Consider the following 19,522-nt stretch of genomic DNA (forward strand, 5'->3'; position numbering starts at 1 on the left):
CTTTCCTTCTGCCTCGACCCTCCTTTCCCACTGGAAAGTGGTTTCGCTGTCCTGGAACTAGCGGTTTGTTGGGTGGCGTTGGTTCAATCATGATAAATGAAGATACATAGTTTAGGGGGTCGTCGTGTTTTGGAAACATAGCGCAATATAATATATAATACGTACAGACGTTCATAAGTAGCCTTGACAAGAAATGAAAAACGAAGTGTTGGCGTGTTCAAGTTCTCTATGTGGTTCTATGAAATTATTATCTGCAATGTTATACTTGAGCCCCTCTCGTGGACATGGAGCATTAGGTACACACGGCCGCCACATGAACTGGCCGACCAAGCCAAAGTCCCCTCTGGCTTTTTGACGGAAGGAAATCGGAGGACTGTCTGACTTTGACTCTAGTGCGGAAGTGGTCGGTTGCCGATGTACCCGCTCCGGACAAATCAATGCTGACTTGATCCCGAAAACCATTTATAATTTTATTGTCAATATGTCAGCACGCTTCCATCATTTTCTTCCACATCGTATCATGTCCCGGCACCCAGCTAGGTAAGCCTTTTTTGAGAAATCCATTCATTCCTCCTTTGCTTTGTACCAGCACTGTCGATTTGGGCGTTTCCGAGACTGCCTTTTCCCGTCCGTCAAATCTCAGAGGACTCAATTTTTGGGATTTTAACTCGCTGTTGCTCTATCGCAGTGAACCTGTTTTGCTAAACTATGCCGAAATATCCTAGCAGGTCTGCCTCGTTCATCATCACTTTTTTGGCTGCAACTTCGAACTTTGCTGTTGCCTTCCAAGTCTTGGCTGCATGGCGTTCGCTCAAGTGGGAACAAGCTTCTGAGTGGGAGACATCAAGTGACAAGTGGAAGTTCGACGGTCTTCAGGCTGTCTGGGGCCTTCTTTTAGCCTACTTCTCTGCGGCATCCGTTGTTTCTGCTGTGGGTTTTGCTGGCGTAGTTAAGGTCATATCTTTCCCCTTAATTACTCCGCCGCCATGATACTGATTCAGTGGCACAGAGTAAACCCTCTTTGGTCAAGTTCTATCGGGACTATTCTATCGCAGATTTTTCCTTCTGCGCGTTCATCACCCTCATTATCGGATACAGTATCTTTCAACCAACTCTTCCTTTAGGTGTCTGTGAAGGTCTTTCACAGCACCCTGATCTCATGCGGGATATGGCGGAATTGGGGTTGAGCTCCGAGAATTGTGAAAGATGGTTTAAGAGGAGTAGTCTCGTCTTTTTGGCCGTCATGCTTGTGATCCTTGTCGCCAGGGTAAGCTTCATCCTTCAAGTTCTCCGCACTCAAGTTGCCTTACTGATTTAATCCCGTTACAGTTGCACTTTCTCCTGGCAGTTGGCATCTATCACTCCCACCTTTCTCGCCATCATTCTCAACGCACACCTGTAGCGAATAGCACACAGCTGACCCACACTCGGTCTCCGTCCCGAAGTAGATCGATGCAGCGAGTACTCCTTTTACCCCAGAGTGTCCCCGGGATCACCTCATTCCCACTGTCATCACAGTCGTCAAGCAACATCGAACCTTCTCCGAATGACATTGAAGAGGTCGTGATGTATGCTCCTCTGCCCTTGCGTTCTCTGCCAGAAGATATGGCAAGAAATCTCAGACAGAATGCTATAGAGACGTGGATAACATCGTCGAAGACTGATGAAAAAGCTAGCCGGTCAAGTCACTCTCACAGACACCGTCATCATCATTCTCGCGCTCACCACGAGTCTGTATTGAATGGCTCAGGCCAGATCAGTTTACCTATACATCCCGATGAGGGTTTGCTACCGTCCTACAGTTCGGGCTCGGTTTCATCGTCAGCTAAGGTTTGATCATGTTCATTCAACAACTTTCATGATCCTCGGTATGTTACCTGTTCCCCGTCCACGTTTTTCAAGTGATAACTGATAGTGCGTAGGCTGTCTATTACCTGTCCCTTGAATGTATTGTTTTTGTATCATCCCTCTACGTCACCTCATCCATTCAACGATCTGTGTTCTATAGCCTCTCTTACTTCTTTGTCTCATGCGCATTTGCTATCTGTTTGTCTCTAGTGGTCCTGGTTGTCGTTATCAAGATTTATCGTATACACACTCACAGTTCACTATTCTGTTCTTCTGGTATGTCGTGTCCCTTTCCTGCTGTTTCGTCTACCTCTTTTCGGTTTTCCTTAATATCTTGGGATTGGGCACGACAAGTTCTTCCCCCGTTTTCATTAGGCAACCCCTCCTTATTTCCGTACTTCCGCGTGTCTTTCAGCCTTGAAGGATCGTAATATAGATTGATGTATTTGTTTAGTGTTCAGCTATGTTCAGCTAGCTTCAGTAGTACTTATAAGCCAAACTTTGCTCACACTTTTAGACGCTCGTTCGGATCTGCCGACGGCGTACGTTTGTTGCAAGCCGGAATTTTGCGCTGAACCCTCATGTCGAAGCGCAATAACGATTCATCCTTCAACTCCAATAAGCCCGCTAAACGTAGTAAAGCCAGTCAAGCATGCTCTAATTGTCGGCGGCATAAATCTAGATGCGAGCTATTGGAATTCCCATCCCCATCTCAAGGCATAACTTGCCATCGTTGCAAAATCTTGAACGTCCAATGTTCTTTTGAGTCCTCGAATATCATCCACCTTCCATCTTCTCAATCTCACCCCGAGACATCCAGAGCAATCTTGGTAAATCCAACATCTGCTTCGAGCAGCGCTTCACCTCCGGAGTCAACTCACTTTTGTCCTCCTTTGCCTCCCAATCAACTGCCTTCTCCCACTCCTTCTGCATCAGAACCATCCCCTCGACCTTACCATGATGCTAGCAATACCAGCAGTGCAAAACAAGTCAGGGACTTACGACCAGAGGATCTTGTATCGGAAGAAACTCCATGGGGTCCATGCGGCGGACAAGGAGGTTTTGACTGGACTGCTGCGCCTATTTCAGCTATCCATGAACTTGCGAGCAAGAACAACCTCTATTCCTCTTCATCATCGCGACTTCCTTCCACAACAGACCGTGATCTTCGTGCTGTACTCACACAGAATCAGATCAACCGGTTGCTAGAAATGTACGTCCTATTTTGAAGATACAGCGCGCTACTGACTAGTCCGTAAAGTTTTGAGATACGATATGCACCGTGGATGTGTGTTCCTCCTCGGGAGTCAGAAAACACCTCAAGTGACCTCCTTGACCTCATCCGCTGCACTGTCGCCGCACGACATCTCGATGGCGTTACACGTGCCTCTGTATCTCCGCGACTGCAGAAACTTACTGAAAATTTGTTCCTCAATCGGCAACTGGGCTCTGAACCAAACGCTGAATCCATCGAGGCGTTATTGGTTCTTTCTCTGTGGTCACCGCTCACGAATGTAGGGTACAGCGTGAAGAGGGACGGTAGAGCTCTTGCTTGTACAGCTGTCAGCTCTGCAATCAGTCTGGGATTATCAGAGGCATCTCTGCTCAGGGCTCAGGCTCCCCTTTCGCCTGATCTAGTTGATCTCACTGACAAAACCCGTCTAGTGAGTTATTGCATTATGTATATCATCACAATGGTCAGTGCTCATGTTTCTTTCCAGTGGTTGATGACCTCAACGACAGAATCGATGTGAGTCCTTAGTCCTAATATCTGGGATGCTTGCTCACATGCTTGCTTTCAGGATCTGTGTAGGCACTGGACGAACACCTAGTGAGTGTTACTATTGTTTCCGTACGCTGACTCTGACGTTTCGATTGCAGTCTCTAGGACCACCGAGGCAGACTTGAAATTCATTGACCCAACTTCTGTTAAGAGTGATATAAGCGCCAGAGAAGTTCGTCTGGGTTTTATTTCGAAGATGCTGGATCTTGTAGAACAAGGGTGCAAAATTCGTCTTCGCAGCCCGTCAAATTTCGAGGCATTCTATATCGAGACTCAGCAGCTGATGCGAACTATACGCTGCTTAAACAGCTTCATAAAACCCTTACCAGGTAAGCTCAATGATTAAGAAAATTCAACTGTTCTCACTGTTCTGATTACTCCCCTAGTAATAGCACGCTATGAACCCTTTTTCTTCAGCATGTGTGTACTCCAATTCCACGGCTGGAACCTTGTATTGTTGCACCACTTTCTTCGGGAACTGCGTACCGTCATGGATGGATACAACTCTCAATCGTGGATGGTGACACTGTATAGAGGAACGCCTATCCCCTTGATATACGGACATGAAGCTATCGATTCTGCACAGCAAGTCCTTACCATTTTCCTATCTCAGAATGACACCGCCCTTCTCGCCGCTGCACCCGACCACGTCTTTTGCCTTGTCACGTTCTCCGCAACGTGGATCATTATTTCCAACTTTTCCATGCATCAGCTCAACGGTGTGAACCTCGGGTGGGCAAACGATAAGCTCATCTCCCTTGTCGCCGAAAAGTTGTCGCATGTTGCATCTTCGCCCGAGCATTTTCCAGCGCTATGCGCGCATTTCATCATGAGACTTGTACATGCCTGGGAGACTAGAAACACTCGAAGACCTGCGGCTAGTGCAGCGCGAGAAGAGGAGAAGGACAACGATGAATATCCTGTGAGAATGATGCCTCAGATGTCTGCCGAACGCACGACAGTGGAAGACACGCCTTCCGAAGCGCAATCGTCATTCTCTGCACCAAACGGTGTCCAGGATGACCTTCAATATCAGCCACAACAGCAACAGCCGATACAGCCACAGATGCAATTTCCTTCTCCGGATGACCCGAATCAATCTATGCTTTCAGGACTTGGGGCTGGACATGAGTGGCTGGAGGCCTCAGATATGCTCATGGATGCTACCTTTTGGACTACCTTCATGGAGAATCTGAACTCACAAGCACCTGGCTTTGAGAGTATACCTTCCTAGGATCAAGATGGCGGTAGACACGGATTTGTGATTTTCTTGACCGTGTACTAATGTATGTAAATATTGTATTAATTCTGATTGTCAAAAGACGGTATGCCGCAACAATGCTCATACTAAACAGATGAATAGTATTCGGTTTCTACTCCTCATAGAAATTGACGAGTTCACATCCCCGCCTACTAGATTCGAATCTAAGGTAGAGAAGCTCCTTGATAACGCCAAGCGATTTCCAAATAATTGTCTAGTCAAAATAGATGGTACATGCTCCTACCATCAATGGTGTTGTGAAGTCCCGACGACTATGATATGTTGAGTAAATGGCATATACAATATCCCATTTGAAATGCAATAGGCATTCCACCCTAGAAGACGATCTTCTTTCCGGACGTCGGTACGATAGCGGCTGATTGGCGTTTAGCTTGTGCTAGTGCAGCACCAGGCTTCGGCCTATTTCGAGGTCCTTTGTGTCGAGGAACACCCTCTTGGTCTTTTCTATAGGGTCTGCCGCCGAACTGAGGTGTGCTGAATTCTTCATGATCCACAGTTTGAGACTCCTCGGCGTTATGACGATAGTCAAGCCTGTCCTTGCGACGATTCGATGACTTCTCATCGCCCGCACCAACGTCACGCTCATTTCGACGAAAAGGCTTATTTTGAGACCCATTCACCCTAGGTCCGAATTTTCTCTTAAAATCACCCGGTCCACCTTCTCCTGCCACAGCTCTCGGTTTATTAGGCCCTCGTTTGACAGCATCTGCGGAAGCATATTCGACAACAAGGTTTCGACCGTTTAGATGATGATTTTTGGGGTTTATGAGGGCGGATGTAGCGTTGTCAGTACTGGAGAAATCAACAAAGGCAAAACTAAAAGTGAAAACGGGAAGACATGAGTGAACAGGAGGAGTTATACAAAATAAATCAGCAGTACCCTTTACACAACCCACTGTCCTCAAATGTACCCAAACGAATCTTTCGTATCCAGTTTTCCTCTTCCTTCTCTCCCTTCCCTTCGTCTTTCTCTTCTTCGACATCTTCTTCCTCCTTCTTGCTGTCTTTATCTTTCCTAGGCTTCTTCCTGTGCGCATCGAGTAGCTGACGTATATTATCCTCCGTCGTTTCGAACGGTAGATTGCCGAAGAAGAGTGTGGGAGCAGGAGGTTGTTTCTGTATTCGAAGAATTTTAAGAGCAGTTTTTGAGTGTGTCTTTCCACCTAAAGACTCTTCGACGTCGGGTGCAGCAGGCCGCCCTGCGAAATCATCACCTAGGAGCAAGAAATGAGGACAATCGTAAGTAGATAATCAGACAAGAACCACTAACCATCTTTGATCAATAGCTTGCGACCAAGTAATGGTTTTTCAGAAAGAGCTATGGCTACATTCTTGGCATCAGCTGTCGCAAAATCGACATAAGCAAAGCTATTGCAATGATTGATAAACTCGACACAGTCTAAACAAACTTGGATTAATTTGCTCACCCCCGGTTCTCTCCAGGCATGTTTGGTCTTGTAGCTACCTTCATAGGCAGATTTATCCGTGTAATCTCTCCAACTCCTTCAAAAAACTTGCGCAAAGCGTCCGGTGTCGTCTTGAACGACAGGTTTCCTACCCAGACTGAATTTTGTCGTTGGGAAGTGGAGTCTGTAGCTTCCTTTTGATTATCAGTCTTTCTTTTCTTGGAAGGGGGCGGTTCCAGTCCCTTGTCTTTGCGTGCCGCTAGTTTTTCTTTTTTCTTCTGTCGACGTTTTTCTGCATGGGATAGAGCCGGAGCATCATCTTCATCGGAAGAATCCGAGTCACTGGACGAAGATTGGGTAGCTTCAACACCATCAGCGCTTTTTCCCTCCCTTCTGCGTTTTAAGGACGGCTCGGGGCTCGCAGAACCACTGGAGGAGGAGGAACTCGAAGAAGACATTGCTATATCATCCGGGCCGATTTTTGCCTATATTTTTGCCGCCGGAATCTAGACGTCATTTTCTCTCACAAGCAAGCGAATCAGACGAGTTCTACCATGATCACCCACCGCCTTTCTTCTTCTCTCTTAACCCCACTACTAAAGCCCCAGACTCTCTTGATATCTTCTCAATTAAGGTGTCACAGAATGGCAAGCTCCCAGGCCTCCGCGGTGTGTATCCGAGAGGTTTCGATGATCATACCGGAATTGAAACGACACAGTTTGGTCTTAAAGACCCGTCTTTAATCAAATTTCAAGGTTTGATTGACGGAAAATGGGTCGATGCAAAAGACGGTGCTAAGATTGTTGTTAAAAGTACGTGTTTATAGTAACATCGAAGCTTGGTCCGCGCTCAATCTTGCTGCTATTTCCAGATCCCGCTTCAAATCAAGAACTGGGAACTGTCCCAGAAATGGGCCTTGCTGAAACCGAAGAAGCCATCGCTGCAGCTGCCAAAACATTTCCTGCTTGGAGTACAACGACTGCCAAAGTGAGTCCGTCATACACACACCTTCCCGGTGCCATCCTCATCCGCAATCTATACACCAGGAACGTCATGATATCCTCATGAAGATGTATGCCCTCATGCAACAGCATCATGATGACTTGGGTCGCCTCATAGTTGGTATCTTCATGATCAAACACTGAAACTTTTCTCATTTTGTTTTTCAAGACTCTGGAAAACGGCAAAACGCTCACTGAAGGAAAAGTCAGTATGTCATATTTTATCCGTGCCTTTTCTAACTTTCCCTAGGGTGAGAATACATATAGCTCTTCATTTATCGAGGTACGGAACATCGACTGTATACCTTCCTTTGATATGATTTACACTGCGTTGAATATTAGTGGTATGGTGAGTTGACCTGAGGAAATATCATCTTCAACGCAAAACTGATCCTTTCACCCTAGCCGAAGAGGCTATCCGAACCTATGGCGAACAAATCCCTTCCGCTTTCAAAAATGTACGAAACATCGTTATCAAGCAGCCTGTTGGTAGGTCTTCATCCTACAACCAGGATACACCATTACTTAATCTAGTCCAGGTGTCGTGTAAGTACTACTTCCACGGAGTCATGTATCGTTGGGTCTACAATATTCGTTCATATTAGGTCTATCATGACACCATGGAACTTTCCTTCAGCGATGATAACACGCAAGCTTGGCGCTGCTCTAGCTGCAGGATGTACGACCGTGATCAAACCTCCTCCTGAAACCCCGTTCTCGGCTCTTGCGCTGGCCGAGGTACGTACAACTAGTGTTCGTTAAACTGACTCTAACCATATGATTCATAGCTTGCCTCTCGCGCTGGCGTTCCGGATGGTGTCATCAATGTGGTCACCACCGAGAAGAATGTGGCAGCCGTTGGCAAACAGATGTGCGAAAGCCCAATAGTGAAAAAAGTTACATTCACTGGATCAACCCCTGTGGCGAAATTACTTGCTGGAATGGCTGCTTCTACTCTCAAGAAGTTGATTTTTCGTTTGCCATTTGACTGTGAATGTTTAAATATACTCATTATACAGAGTATCACTGGAAGCTGGAGGAAACGCCCCGTTCATAGTTTTCGATGATGCCAACATTGACGAAGCTGTCGCCGGTGAGTTATTGACTCTGTTTCAAGCATATTACGGCGCTCATTACGATTCATAAGCTGCAATTGTGTGTAAGTTCAGAGGTAGTGGACAAACATGTGTTTGCGCCAACCGGATCTACGTGCATTCTACTGTCTACGCCGAATTCGCATCCCGTCTGGCAGAGAAAGTTGCTGCATTCAAAATTGGTGATGGACTGGATGAATCAACGTGAATACACGCCGCCTCTGATCGTTTCTTCGTTTGACTGAAACTTTCGACTAATTAGGACGCACGGCCCTCTCATCCACTCCCGCGCAACAGAAAAGGTCACTCGTCACATCGAAGACGCCGTCTCCAAGGGTGCTCAAGTACTAGTCGGTGGTAAAGTAGTCGAAAATACCAACTTCTTCCAACCTACGGTCCTCTCCGATGTTCCATCCGACGCCCTCATCAATGACGAGGAAACATTTGGTCCCCTCGCCGCTCTAGTCAAATTCGACACCGAAGATGAAGTCATCAAGCTTGCGAATGCTACCGAGGTTGGTCTTGCTGGGTACTTTTTTTCGAGGGACATTGGCCGAGCGTGGAGAGTGGCTGAGAAATTGGAGGTGGGCATGGTCGCTGTGAATACTGGTTTGATCAGTCAAGCTGTGATTCCGTTCGGAGGTGTGAAGGAGAGTGGATTGGGACGAGAGGGTGGTCCACATGGGATTGACGAGTATATGAACGAAAAACTCATTGTCTTTGGTGGCCTCTGAACAATTTACATATTGCACAAATGATGTTGGTATTGTACTAGTAGGTATGTGTATCAATACTGATCTGTATGACGCTTTGTCATAAAGTTTCCTCGATATGTTTGTATGCTGAAGACACCGCTCACACCGGTACTAATACTGTCAAGGCTAGGACTGGCCGTGCATCGTCATCTGCATCATCATTCCAAGATGATCAAACGTCGCACCTCGACCAGCGCATTCGAATTTCGAATCATAGTTATTTATCTGTTTGAGATTCCCCTGTTTTTGTGTCCTTGCATGAATACGGCGTATCGAATATGCTTTCCGCCGCACCACACCGTGTAATAACTTTCCATCCAGTCCAAATCAATCATAAGGGCCTGGCAACTCCTGGCGAAGATGTCTGTCCCTGAAGGACTTGTATTCGGCTTTGTGCACGAATTTGAAGTGAGCCGTTTGATCTCAATTACACTTATCTTAAATCAGGCCTTCAAGGGCCGTCAAATTTGGTATTCCTCCTCCGAGGACGCCTCCTTTTGAGTGGGAGGCTGGAAGTTGTATGGCACAATATCCGAGGAACTTACAAATTAAGAGCCTGAGGTCAAACACAGTAACATCAGCATACTCGAGCTCAGATGGTAACTTGCTACTACGGTATGGGATACGTTTAAGAAGATTGGAGTAAAAATGCTACATTACAAATATTAATACTAATAACCAGGCAATCTTTATCTCTGTCTCATATCAGCTGTCCTTCTTGTCCATATGACGAATATCGCTTGCTGAAACTTGACCTTCGTATCTCAATTGACTTAACGAGAATGACTTCCCCTGATAGTATGATTCGAGCTTCCAGTGTATCTATCTCGGAGTAACTGATACTTGGAGCACTTCTTACGATTTTTGCCTATTCGCATTCCCACTGGAGAAGCACTTTAAGAGACGGCAATATGTAGCCCAAATTTTGAGTCGCGAATCCCCAAGATGCGATTCGTTCATTCGATTCTTCCTTCGCTCTTCCTCCTCGCAGCGTTGCTATGCTATTCCAGCACAAAAGGTGCCGGGTTGAATGAACACAGTAGGATGCGCCTTCCGAGCGTCCCGAACGCAGAAGAGCTGATGCAGAGGCCTGTGATCAGCCGAAATGGAACTCAGCTTCCGCCTTACAGTCAGTTGTTGATGAGCCATATACTCTAAAGTGACAGGTTTAAAGGCTGATTCCCCATGACAAAGATACGACATACTATTTCGATCAACTGGTTTGTGCGAGATACTTTGATACCATCTATGGATTCATCAATCCATTCTGTACATAGATTGATCACAATGATCCGTCAAAGGGAACTTTCAAACAAAGATTTTGGCATACGTACGAATTTTATGAATCTGGTTAGTTCAAATCCCTTGTTGCGGCGCAGGAAAATTCTGATTTAATACACAGGCGGTACGTCGTTTCAAAAGCGATGCTTTGTGTTTTGGTTGTGGGCAGTATCATGGTTGAAAATGCTGAACAGGTCCTGTTATATTCTTCACCCCTGGCGAAGAAAATGCGTTTCGTGAGCCAGTTATTTTTGAGTGGAAGAAATCAGTGATAGATTCTAATAAATGCCTCCCGTTGACCAGAATACGTAGGATATTTGACCAACGTCACCTTCAACGGTCTCCTCTCTCAAGCGCAGAATGGAACTACTGTCGTCCTTGAGCACCGCTTCTTTGGATTGAGCAACCCTCTTCCGTCTCTCACCGGAGAGAACTTGCGTTATCTGACACTTCAGCAAAGTATCGATGATATCGAGTACTTCGTGAATAACGTGCATCTACCGATGCCCGGTGGGGATCACCTCGACGCACCATGGATTATGGTAGGTGGAAGCTATTCGGGAGCACTAACCAGTTACGCCATGTACAAGTAAGTTGACTTTGAAATAGACAGTTTAGTTGGATTCTGATAGAAAACATGCAAGCAAACCCAACCTTTTCTACGCAGGTTACGCCTCATCTGCTCCTGTTCAAGCGATGTAGTACGTTTGTCAGAGCAACTTCGAAAGAAAGGACACACTTATCATTCTGAACATCTGACAGTGACTATTGGGGATACTTTGAGCCCATCCGCCAAAACATGCCCGGCAACTGTTCTGCAGACGTGCAGGTAGTAATTGAACATATCACTGAAGTTTTCGAAGGCAACAACATGACCGCAATCCAAGAAATCAAGAATACCTTTGGAATGGGTAGCGTTCAGCACCTGGATGACGTTGCCGGAGGTATGTACCTCACAATTGTTTCAGACCATTGATTGAAATATTTGCGTTTCAACGTGTAGCCTGTATGTGTATTCCATCCAAATTCGTACATTTCCCTCTGATTGTGCTAGAAAAGTACGGAGCAACCTCTGGGACTGGCAAGACATGCAGCCAACTACTGGGCCTGGAGCAGCGTTTTACCAGTTTTGCGACGCGTTGGAAGTCAAAGAAGGTATATCTGCGTCAATGGACGGATGGGGATTAGAACATGCTTTAGCGGCATGGGGTGCTTACTGGAAGGAGTCTTATCTGGAAACTAGTGAGTGGCCAATGCACAGTCGTCAATGGGGTTGTCTCGATTATAACTGTCGTAAAGTGTGTGGAGCCGAAGACATAGCGTATGTTTTTGTAAGGCCTGTTACCGTCCGTATAGTTTGACAAAGTCGCGACAGCACATGCCTCGACTCCTACGACAGCACCGCGACATATTTCACCAACACAACAATTGATAATCCGTATAGGTCGTGGAATTGGATTCTGTATGCTGCATGTACTTACCTCATTCCTGAACTCTGACATATTTCGTAGATGCAATGAACTTTCGTTTTCGCAGGTACGAATCAGAGACTCTGCTTTGATTGTATTGTAGGAATCTAACTTGAGCTGTAGAGCAGCCCGCCGCCAGGGGTTCCTGCCCTAGTGAGTCGTATTGTCCAGCCTGAGTACGACATAGTGAGTCTTGACAATTTGGACTCAAATACTCTGATTGAAAGACGATCGGCTTGCACACTTGATAGCGACAATGTTACTATTGGTATTCGGACGTCTTCAATACCACAAACCCCCCACCCATGGCTGATGGCGCAGCAGCGCTCTCGGACCAACGATACGGTGGATGGAACGTCTCCTTGGATCGTTTGTTCTTCGCTAACGGAAAACGTGTGGAATTCCACTTGATCTTTGTTTACTTCAATATCAATAACTGAATAATATAACAGGAGATCCGTGGAGAGAAGGAACGGTGTCGGCAGATGGTCTAGAAATTCCCAGTACCGTGTCGCAGCCGATTTTTGTGAGCGATGGATTCCATGCTTCGGATTTGATTGTGGATTTTGGCGAAGCGGATCCATCTGTGGGTGCAGTCCAGCAGCACGCGTTGGAAATTTTTTCTGGATGGTTGAGCGACTGGAGCAACTGAAAGGATTTTGTTGGCTGAGTTTATGATGGTGGTAATGGAGAAATTATCAAATGGATGGTTTCACAATTCCAGAGCTGAGTTTATAGTACACAATCGACGAATCATCTGACACGACGGCGAGGTATATTGAAGGCGGATTTACAAGAGCCGCGAAAACATCTTGAATCCTTTTAAGTGTTAGTGAATTCAACTCGTGTTGAGCAACATTCAGCGTCGTACCATGCTAGCGAAATTGATTCTGCGAGTGAACATGGAACGATATGCAGCAGCAAATCCGCATCCGCGGCGGTCCTCGGTCTTCTCCCTTGAAGTGCACCCCGTTTACACTTTCCTAGGTCTATCACTTGTACATCGCGCCATTGCTGGGCTGAAAAGATAAGTCGTTAAAGTCAGATTGCACTTGTTCTTAGCCATTGAAGAGCACTTGCCTAGCAAAATGTCATTGTAGGTTTGGAACAAGGAGCCTCGATGAGTGGGATATTTCTCAGCAACAGAAGCAAGCGCAGGATATGAAGGGTGTATCTCTAACATCTTGGTAAAGAGGCAACATGAACCGGCGGGCCGGGCTTTTGACTTTGATTATGCGCACCGAAGTCTTTCAGAATTTTTACTCCTGTTTCTATTACTTTGTCAGGATCTACATCTGAAGTTCGGATATGTCTCAATACGCTATGCTGTTGCTGCTGAGAATATTAATTATTCTGCATGTGAGTAGTGTTTTTGTAACGCTACGCTCGGCCTTGCGGCTAATGAAACTGTATGTGCCTTCGGTGAAAATGGCTAATGTAAGTTGCCATCAGCCCCTGAGGTATCGCAAGTACTCTTCGGGTAGCTTCATTAAACTTGAATCTACACTTTTCTGCGCCTTTCTCTGACAAGAAAAGTAGAAAGATGGTAATCGAAGTCTACATACATTCCATCGAAGAACAACCAAAATTTTTGGAGCAACCTTTGAATGTGAACGACCATGCTCAAAAACCTTCGGAGTCCATTCGATCGTGCAGCACGCACACGGACGTCCCGGATCAGCAAAGCGATTTCGCTGAATTTCTCCGTTGGATCTGGATAGATCTGTAGACCTTGTATTTAAGCCACACTCATTATCCCTTGATTTCACTATTTCCCGCCTCACGCAACATGGCAATTTTATCCAGCCTGTTCAAACAGACCATGCTTGCAGGGATCGCATTCCAGCTGTGGCTGACTTCCCTTCAAGATGTGGATGTATTTGGAACTATACAGAGTGCGTCTCTTGTTGTTCCTCAGTTTTGTTGATATCCCATGGCTCATGTACATAAATTAATCGTAGGACGCGCCGTCAGCAACGTAGTACGAGTGCTCGGCTATACACCTAGTAAACCTGCCGCTATCGTCGCCGTTGTTGTATACCTTACGTGCGCTGTATGCTTCTTTTGGCACGTCTTCAAGCGAAGAGATTGGTGGGCACTCTGTTTACCTATTGGTTCCACCGGTGAGTCGACTTCCAAATCTATCGGCGCAACTATCTCACTCTTTGGCATAACTTACAGCAATGGGTCTTGGATTCATTCTTCGTGTTATGCTGAATAACCCTGCTCACCAGAAACGCGGGCCATTCGTCTCTGAAGAAATTTTGACTGCCTGCTCTCCTGCAACATTCCTAGCATTCAATTACATCGTCCACGGTCGACTTCTTGGGAGGTGCATGGGAAAACGACATAGTTACATTCCCCCCAACTATGTTTCATGGTTCTTCATCTTCAGCGATGTCTTTACCTTCATCGTTCAGGTATATATGCATATCTCTCTCCTTTTCTTGGTTCTAAATACATGTTTTTGAATCTAGGCTGCAGGTACTGCCATGTTTACAAAGACCTCTACCCTTAACACAGGAAAGACGGTCTTTCAAGTTGGAGTTATTCTCCAATCTGCATCCTATTACATGTTCTTCATCTTGTACTTCTTATCTTGGAGGAGCTGTCGCAAAGAAGGCATTGCAACCGGTCACGAAGCCTGGTGGAAGATCTACAAATTATTAGGAGTGTCTTCATTCTTCATTACCGTGAGTCCATTTCCATTTTCACTATCTGCACGCATATCTCAACAACCTCTAGGTCCGAACTATATTCCGTATCGCCGAGTCCTGCTCTGACCCAGGAACTGCTATCCGTACTCGCGAAGTTTATCTCTATGTTTTCGACACCCTTCCTCTATTCCTGGCAATCGTGGGCTACATTTTCTATTGGCCCGGCCCTTATCTCGATCGTGATTCGATAGCAGAAGCAGTACCGATGGAGAAAGTCAGAACCTCTTCAGTATAACTGGATCAACTTACTCGACGATTTTATGGTTATTACCGACACTCTTTCATCTTGGCCCTGTAATCCCTGGACTATCTTACTACTATGGAACGGCAGTAGCCTACATACCATCTATCGAATGTACTTAGAATAATAATGTCGCTTGAATGGAAGGTCTTTGGAGCATTTGGTAGCAATTGACTTGGTTACCATTCAGACGCCAGTACAATACCGCTTCGCGGTCATTTTCGATACAGCAGTGTGGCGCGGTTCGTTGGCAATGTAATAAGAGACATCGTATGTACTGTGCACTACTATTATAACATACTTGTACCAAGATTAAGGAGAGAGATATATTTCATACACGGTACGACCGCTTCTTCACTTCGCTCCCCTTCTATATCATAATTCTACCTGTGAACTAGAGAGTGAAGATGGTGAGTCGTAGAGCCCATATGCAGCATTATCGTCAAAAAGGTCATTGCAGAGCGAAACGTCGTTGAACACTGAAGTGTACCAGTCCACGTCACCAGCCGGCGTTGACGCGGAAGGACCAAAAGGCTGTTGAGATAATCGAGCGGCAGGCTCTCGAATGCAGGTGGACTGCGGAGGTGAATATTGGTTAGAATCGATGGAAGTAGTGGCAGTCTGGCGGAAATGGCTGGTTCGGAAGGGTTCAAATGGAGCGTGCGTATTTTTGGTCGTAGAACGTACTTTCTGCGGGTCTAGGGAGGCGAGCTTGTCCTCCCACAGCGAAAGCATCCAAGAAATGAGAGTCGCGCATTTCCTAGCAGGGGAATCCGGAGAATAGGAGCATTGATTCAACTTGTCGATGGTTCGGCACAGAAGCTTTTCGCCGGAGCCGGGAAGATCAATTCCGAGGGATTGCAGGACGAGAAATTTCGAACCGATGACATAACTGGCAGCAAAGGCAATCATGTTGAAAATATAATCGGGCGACGTCCCTAATAACCGCACATCCAGCTCGAGCAGAAGAACCAGGATCGACTCTGAGACTGCCATATTTTCTTTGCCCCATGTAATGAGAATGAGCAACCCATAAGGACGAACTTCTCTGAACCAAAAAGGTCTATCAATATCCTTGTGAACAAAGTATTGCCGTGCGCTGACGGAGGCTTGGTACAAAATGAGGAGTCGACAGGTCCGCACTAGGATGTTAAGTGCTTTGAAGTAGAATACATCAAAATCGCCGACCACTAAAAGAAAGGATTTCAGCGATAAAGGGCAAGAACACAGAATAGACCCCATACGCACCAGCCAAAGGCAGTAAAATGCGCGCAACACGACTCAGGTTGGACAAGACATGAACGAAACCATCGTACCAAAGGTTTACATCGGCTTCTGATAGCGACTGAAGACGAATCGCTAGCCCGGCTTCAGTGATGTCAAAGAGTTCTGCCAAAAGCCTCAGGCGCAGATCTCGCCCGGACGCCATATCTGAAGGAAGATTGGAAGTTAAAGGGAACGTCGTCAGATATTCTGCGGTACGTTTCGATAGTGGATGACGTCCGCTCCCCGTGCATAGTCTGAATAATTTGTCAGTGAAAATGGAATATTCCGGGTAAAGACTCACAGAGACTCAACATTCGTAAGAGCGATCCACTGAGATTGGAATTTAATCTTTGCAATGATACAAGAATTGGATATGCTTACCAGCCGGGTTTTGTTTATTGCGTCGAACATTTCGTGATCAGAAACATCTTCTCCCTTAGCCTTTCTCTCGCGAAGTCTGGCTGCTATTTGACACGCGTCATTCAAGCGCATATCATGAGCCATGCTAACGGCAGACGCAACGAGGAGACGGCCGTCGCGAAAGTCCTCATCAGCACCACAGACTGGCGCCCATAGAGATAAAATAAAAAGACTTTGGATCGATTCGAGAGTTTCTGATCTTCTTGATTGAAATATCATTTTGGCGACAATTTCTGCGGTCAAGGACTGTAGTCTTGGGGCGACCACAGACCGGGTTGCTTCATCAAAATGACGCGAAGCAATCGTGCAATACACGAGGTCGAGAATAGGGCTATGTGTCTCACGAATAGGTACGAAATTCAACCACGGCAGGTAATTGTGTTCGAATCTGAACATTACATGAGAGATTGGCTAGATATAAAGATGCAAGGTAACTCACAGCGATGTTAAGTGTTGAATCTGATTCAATGAGAGAATGCTATCCAACGAATCGTTGAGCACTGAAGGAGGGGGAGGATAGCGACGGGATTCGGAAGAGTCAGCAGACTGCTTCATGAGCTCCTGTATGGCTTGTAGTGGCGCTGACCAATCCAAAGACCCCTGAGGAGTGCGAAGAAAGTCCCAGAGCAGATGAGGCTTATTGGGAAAGAGATCCGTGGGTAGCGATGCATTGGAACTACCCGGTGCATCCTTCGAGGTCGGAGTACCAGAATAGCCTGATAGCACATCTAAGCTTCTGTCGTGCCATTCGCCATGCTCATCACCCTTAGGTTTAGTGCGAGCAACCTCAAAGAGACTTCGGTCCATTGTTTGGTACGAGCACTCCACCTCAAGAACTTTACATCGATGGCACCTGATGACTGGCTGGTCGGCGCTATCAAGGATCTCACATCTCGTCTTCTGTTGTCTGCATTTAGCGCAGGCCTGAACAGACTTTGTTCGTTTTGTTGCTCGGCTGGAGGCCGCTGACGATGAGCGGGATGTGTCGTTTTGGCGCTTCATAATAAGAAGGAAGAGAAAAGTTGAGTTCTTGAAAGCTGCAGAATCTTTGCTTATAATGAACGAAGAATTTGTTTGAATGACGAATGGGATAGTACATGGTCAAGATCGTCAGGCTATGCTTCGCTTTAGCCGATCGCATGTATCCTCCATATGGGTATATGTTTGAAACTGACTAATCTGATCAAGTAATATTAAATTTGAATGGCTTCTTCACGTCCTTCATCTCCTCATGATCTTCAACAAGTGGACCAGCTCATTGAAGAGTTACTTTCTTCCCCTGCCCATGAAGTTGTTGGCTCAGAGATAGAGGGTATGGACGCATGTACAACTATAAATCACTAACTTTAAAACGCTCACCTTAGTGTTGAAGTCGATCTATGGAGATGAGGCTATTCGTTCGTGGAAGAGATTTCCAACAGATGACACACTTCGCTTCGAGATGACAATAGAGTAAGTTTTGATCAGCACCGCGAAAATCTTTTGCGCTAACGGCAGAACGTATAATCTGTAAATCTCTGCAGCTTTCCATCCCCTTACGACGATGTAAAAATCAAAGTATTGATATCTTTGTTGACTACCTATCCCGAAGAGTCACCTCCCCAGCTTCAGCTCCTTTCACGCTATATCGGAGCTTTTGGTGTAGACTCTGTCCTCTTTGGTTCCGTCCTGCGGACGTTCATTTCTGCTAACGGAGTCGAATGGACCAAGGGTGCCGTTTGTGTATTTGACGGTCTACAGAATGTCCTAGATCGCTGTGTTCAATGGTATGAGGATCACCTGAGCGCACAAAAGGCAGGCGAGGTTTTACGTGAATATGCCTCTGAATCCCATCATCTGGCTGGACAGCCTGCTGCCCTGGATGAAGTGGCATATACCCCAAACGCGCAAGAAACGATTGATTTGCCCTCAGGTATTCAAATTTTTGAAGCAGAGCCTATTCTAGATCGCAAAAGTACATTTGTTGGACGAGCTTGTGCTATTACAGATCCATCTCAGGTAGCTACTCTCTTCTCTCTCTTTGGAAGATACGACTTGAGCTCACAAGTACTTCCGTTTTTATCTCCGTACATATCCCTCGGACAATCATTAATCAGGTCCCACTTATCCTTTCTTACCTATCGTCCGATCGCCATATAGCCCGTGCAGCACATCCTACCATCAATGCATGGCGGTGCCAGGTTGGTAAGATCCTTCACCAAGGTACGCCGATTGGAATGGTTGTCGAATTCATCTGCTACAGTAATTTCCCGCAGACAATGCCGACGACGGTGAAACTGCTGCTGGTGGGCGACTATCGCATCTGTTACAAATCCTTGTAAGTGAAAATTGCCTTGATCTTTCGCTATTCACGACGCCACCTCTTTGACAAGGAAATTGATAACGTGCTGGTCGTTGTAACACGTTATTACGGCGGTATACATCTAGGTCCAGACAGGTTCAAACATATAAATCAAGCAGCACGAAACGCTTTAGAGCTTGGCGGTTTTCTGGATGATGTAGATGGACCGAAAAAGCCGAACCCTCGTGGAGGAAGAAAACGTTGAATTTGCTTGACTTGATGTAGATATACGTCTAAACGTTACAGCTTTGAAGACCGTTGTTATCTTTACAGTAATTCCGCAGTAAGACTCAAGGTGAGCTCCACAAGAAGAGGAATCCACTTCAATTCCATGTCTATGTATACTTGATCAGTATTTTGGAAAGTCCAAGTGTGTTGCAGTTTGCAACTTGCAACAATGCCTACTACTCCGGATCTAAGCTTCTAATGAGAGACAAACGGTTACCATTGATTCGCCAATAAATAGAAAGAAAGGGATCGTTGATGCTCCTGTGCTCCAAAATGTCTACATACTACGCGAACCAGTGCATATTGGTAGGATATGTTATTTTCCGGTAGTGGCGGTAAATGTGGAAATACATAGCAAGGCATTTTTTGCGGGCATTGATAGCGAATGTT

General features: G+C 46.0%; 9 protein-coding genes across 9 annotated transcripts; 6 read left to right on the plus strand and 3 right to left on the minus strand.

The window, feature by feature from the left end:
• Positions 1-708: 708 nt before the first annotated feature.
• Positions 709-1,836, plus strand: C8R40DRAFT_1042544 (uncharacterized protein; the record flags this gene model as incomplete). The annotated part of the gene is made up of 3 exons (XM_046224091.1): positions 709-954; positions 1,010-1,267; positions 1,330-1,836. The coding sequence occupies 3 exons, from the start codon at positions 709-711 to the stop codon at positions 1,834-1,836; spliced, it is 1,011 nt and encodes a 336-aa protein (XP_046087521.1).
• A 593-nt stretch (positions 1,837-2,429) lies between these two features.
• C8R40DRAFT_1042892 (uncharacterized protein) lies at positions 2,430-4,865 on the plus strand (the record flags this gene model as incomplete). The annotated part of the gene is made up of 6 exons (XM_046224120.1): positions 2,430-3,061; positions 3,110-3,512; positions 3,570-3,598; positions 3,651-3,679; positions 3,730-3,960; positions 4,018-4,865. 6 exons carry the CDS (start codon positions 2,430-2,432, stop codon positions 4,863-4,865), a joined length of 2,172 nt encoding a protein of 723 aa, XP_046087522.1.
• Positions 4,866-5,227: 362 nt separating this feature from the next.
• On the minus strand, positions 5,228-6,777 carry C8R40DRAFT_1042862 (uncharacterized protein; the record flags this gene model as incomplete). Its single annotated transcript, XM_046224117.1, has 4 exons — positions 5,228-5,729; positions 5,794-6,127; positions 6,184-6,281; positions 6,341-6,777. 4 exons carry the CDS (start codon positions 6,775-6,777, stop codon positions 5,228-5,230), a joined length of 1,371 nt encoding a protein of 456 aa, XP_046087523.1.
• A 186-nt stretch (positions 6,778-6,963) lies between these two features.
• C8R40DRAFT_1169549 (succinate-semialdehyde dehydrogenase) lies at positions 6,964-9,148 on the plus strand (the record flags this gene model as incomplete). Its single annotated transcript, XM_046231389.1, has 14 exons — positions 6,964-6,987; positions 7,038-7,131; positions 7,191-7,306; positions 7,366-7,437; positions 7,490-7,525; positions 7,571-7,603; positions 7,663-7,669; positions 7,726-7,809; positions 7,860-7,866; positions 7,926-8,058; positions 8,109-8,284; positions 8,340-8,413; positions 8,468-8,618; positions 8,677-9,148. 14 exons carry the CDS (start codon positions 6,964-6,966, stop codon positions 9,146-9,148), a joined length of 1,479 nt encoding a protein of 492 aa, XP_046087524.1.
• A 1,101-nt stretch (positions 9,149-10,249) lies between these two features.
• C8R40DRAFT_1042638 (peptidase S28) lies at positions 10,250-12,571 on the plus strand (the record flags this gene model as incomplete). Its single annotated transcript, XM_046224100.1, has 14 exons — positions 10,250-10,298; positions 10,364-10,389; positions 10,447-10,519; positions 10,645-10,686; positions 10,754-11,039; positions 11,095-11,151; positions 11,213-11,398; positions 11,505-11,692; positions 11,750-11,771; positions 11,826-11,912; positions 11,962-11,986; positions 12,043-12,105; positions 12,171-12,312; positions 12,372-12,571. The coding sequence occupies 14 exons, from the start codon at positions 10,250-10,252 to the stop codon at positions 12,569-12,571; spliced, it is 1,446 nt and encodes a 481-aa protein (XP_046087525.1).
• Positions 12,572-12,617: 46 nt separating this feature from the next.
• On the minus strand, positions 12,618-13,102 carry C8R40DRAFT_1160240 (tRNA intron endonuclease; the record flags this gene model as incomplete). Its single annotated transcript, XM_046229987.1, has 3 exons — positions 12,618-12,730; positions 12,777-12,938; positions 13,000-13,102. The coding sequence occupies 3 exons, from the start codon at positions 13,100-13,102 to the stop codon at positions 12,618-12,620; spliced, it is 378 nt and encodes a 125-aa protein (XP_046087526.1).
• Positions 13,103-13,741: 639 nt separating this feature from the next.
• Positions 13,742-14,871, plus strand: C8R40DRAFT_1169551 (RTA1 like protein-domain-containing protein; the record flags this gene model as incomplete). Its single annotated transcript, XM_046231390.1, has 5 exons — positions 13,742-13,814; positions 13,881-14,042; positions 14,101-14,339; positions 14,397-14,612; positions 14,665-14,871. 5 exons carry the CDS (start codon positions 13,742-13,744, stop codon positions 14,869-14,871), a joined length of 897 nt encoding a protein of 298 aa, XP_046087527.1.
• A 186-nt stretch (positions 14,872-15,057) lies between these two features.
• C8R40DRAFT_136015 (uncharacterized protein) lies at positions 15,058-17,675 on the minus strand. Its single transcript, XM_046234142.1, has 6 exons — positions 17,003-17,675; positions 16,525-16,951; positions 16,445-16,473; positions 16,126-16,397; positions 15,565-16,067; positions 15,058-15,511 (listed from the first exon to the last, which is right to left on the minus strand). Exons 1-6 carry the CDS (start codon positions 17,563-17,565, stop codon positions 15,473-15,475), a joined length of 1,833 nt encoding a protein of 610 aa, XP_046087528.1. The 5' UTR covers positions 17,566-17,675; the 3' UTR covers positions 15,058-15,472.
• A 95-nt stretch (positions 17,676-17,770) lies between these two features.
• Positions 17,771-19,360, plus strand: C8R40DRAFT_1099900 (uncharacterized protein). Its single transcript, XM_046227877.1, has 6 exons — positions 17,771-17,875; positions 17,928-18,015; positions 18,087-18,561; positions 18,660-18,765; positions 18,819-18,880; positions 18,936-19,360. Exons 2-6 carry the CDS (start codon positions 18,005-18,007, stop codon positions 19,107-19,109), a joined length of 828 nt encoding a protein of 275 aa, XP_046087529.1. The 5' UTR covers positions 17,771-17,875; positions 17,928-18,004; the 3' UTR covers positions 19,110-19,360.
• The last annotated feature ends 162 nt before the right edge of the window (positions 19,361-19,522 follow it).

The sequence above is a fragment of the Lentinula edodes genome, assembly GCF_021015755.1.
Source record: "Lentinula edodes strain Le(Bin) 0899 ss11 chromosome Unknown C8R40scaffold_13, whole genome shotgun sequence".
NCBI lineage: Eukaryota > Fungi > Basidiomycota > Agaricomycetes > Agaricales > Omphalotaceae > Lentinula > Lentinula edodes.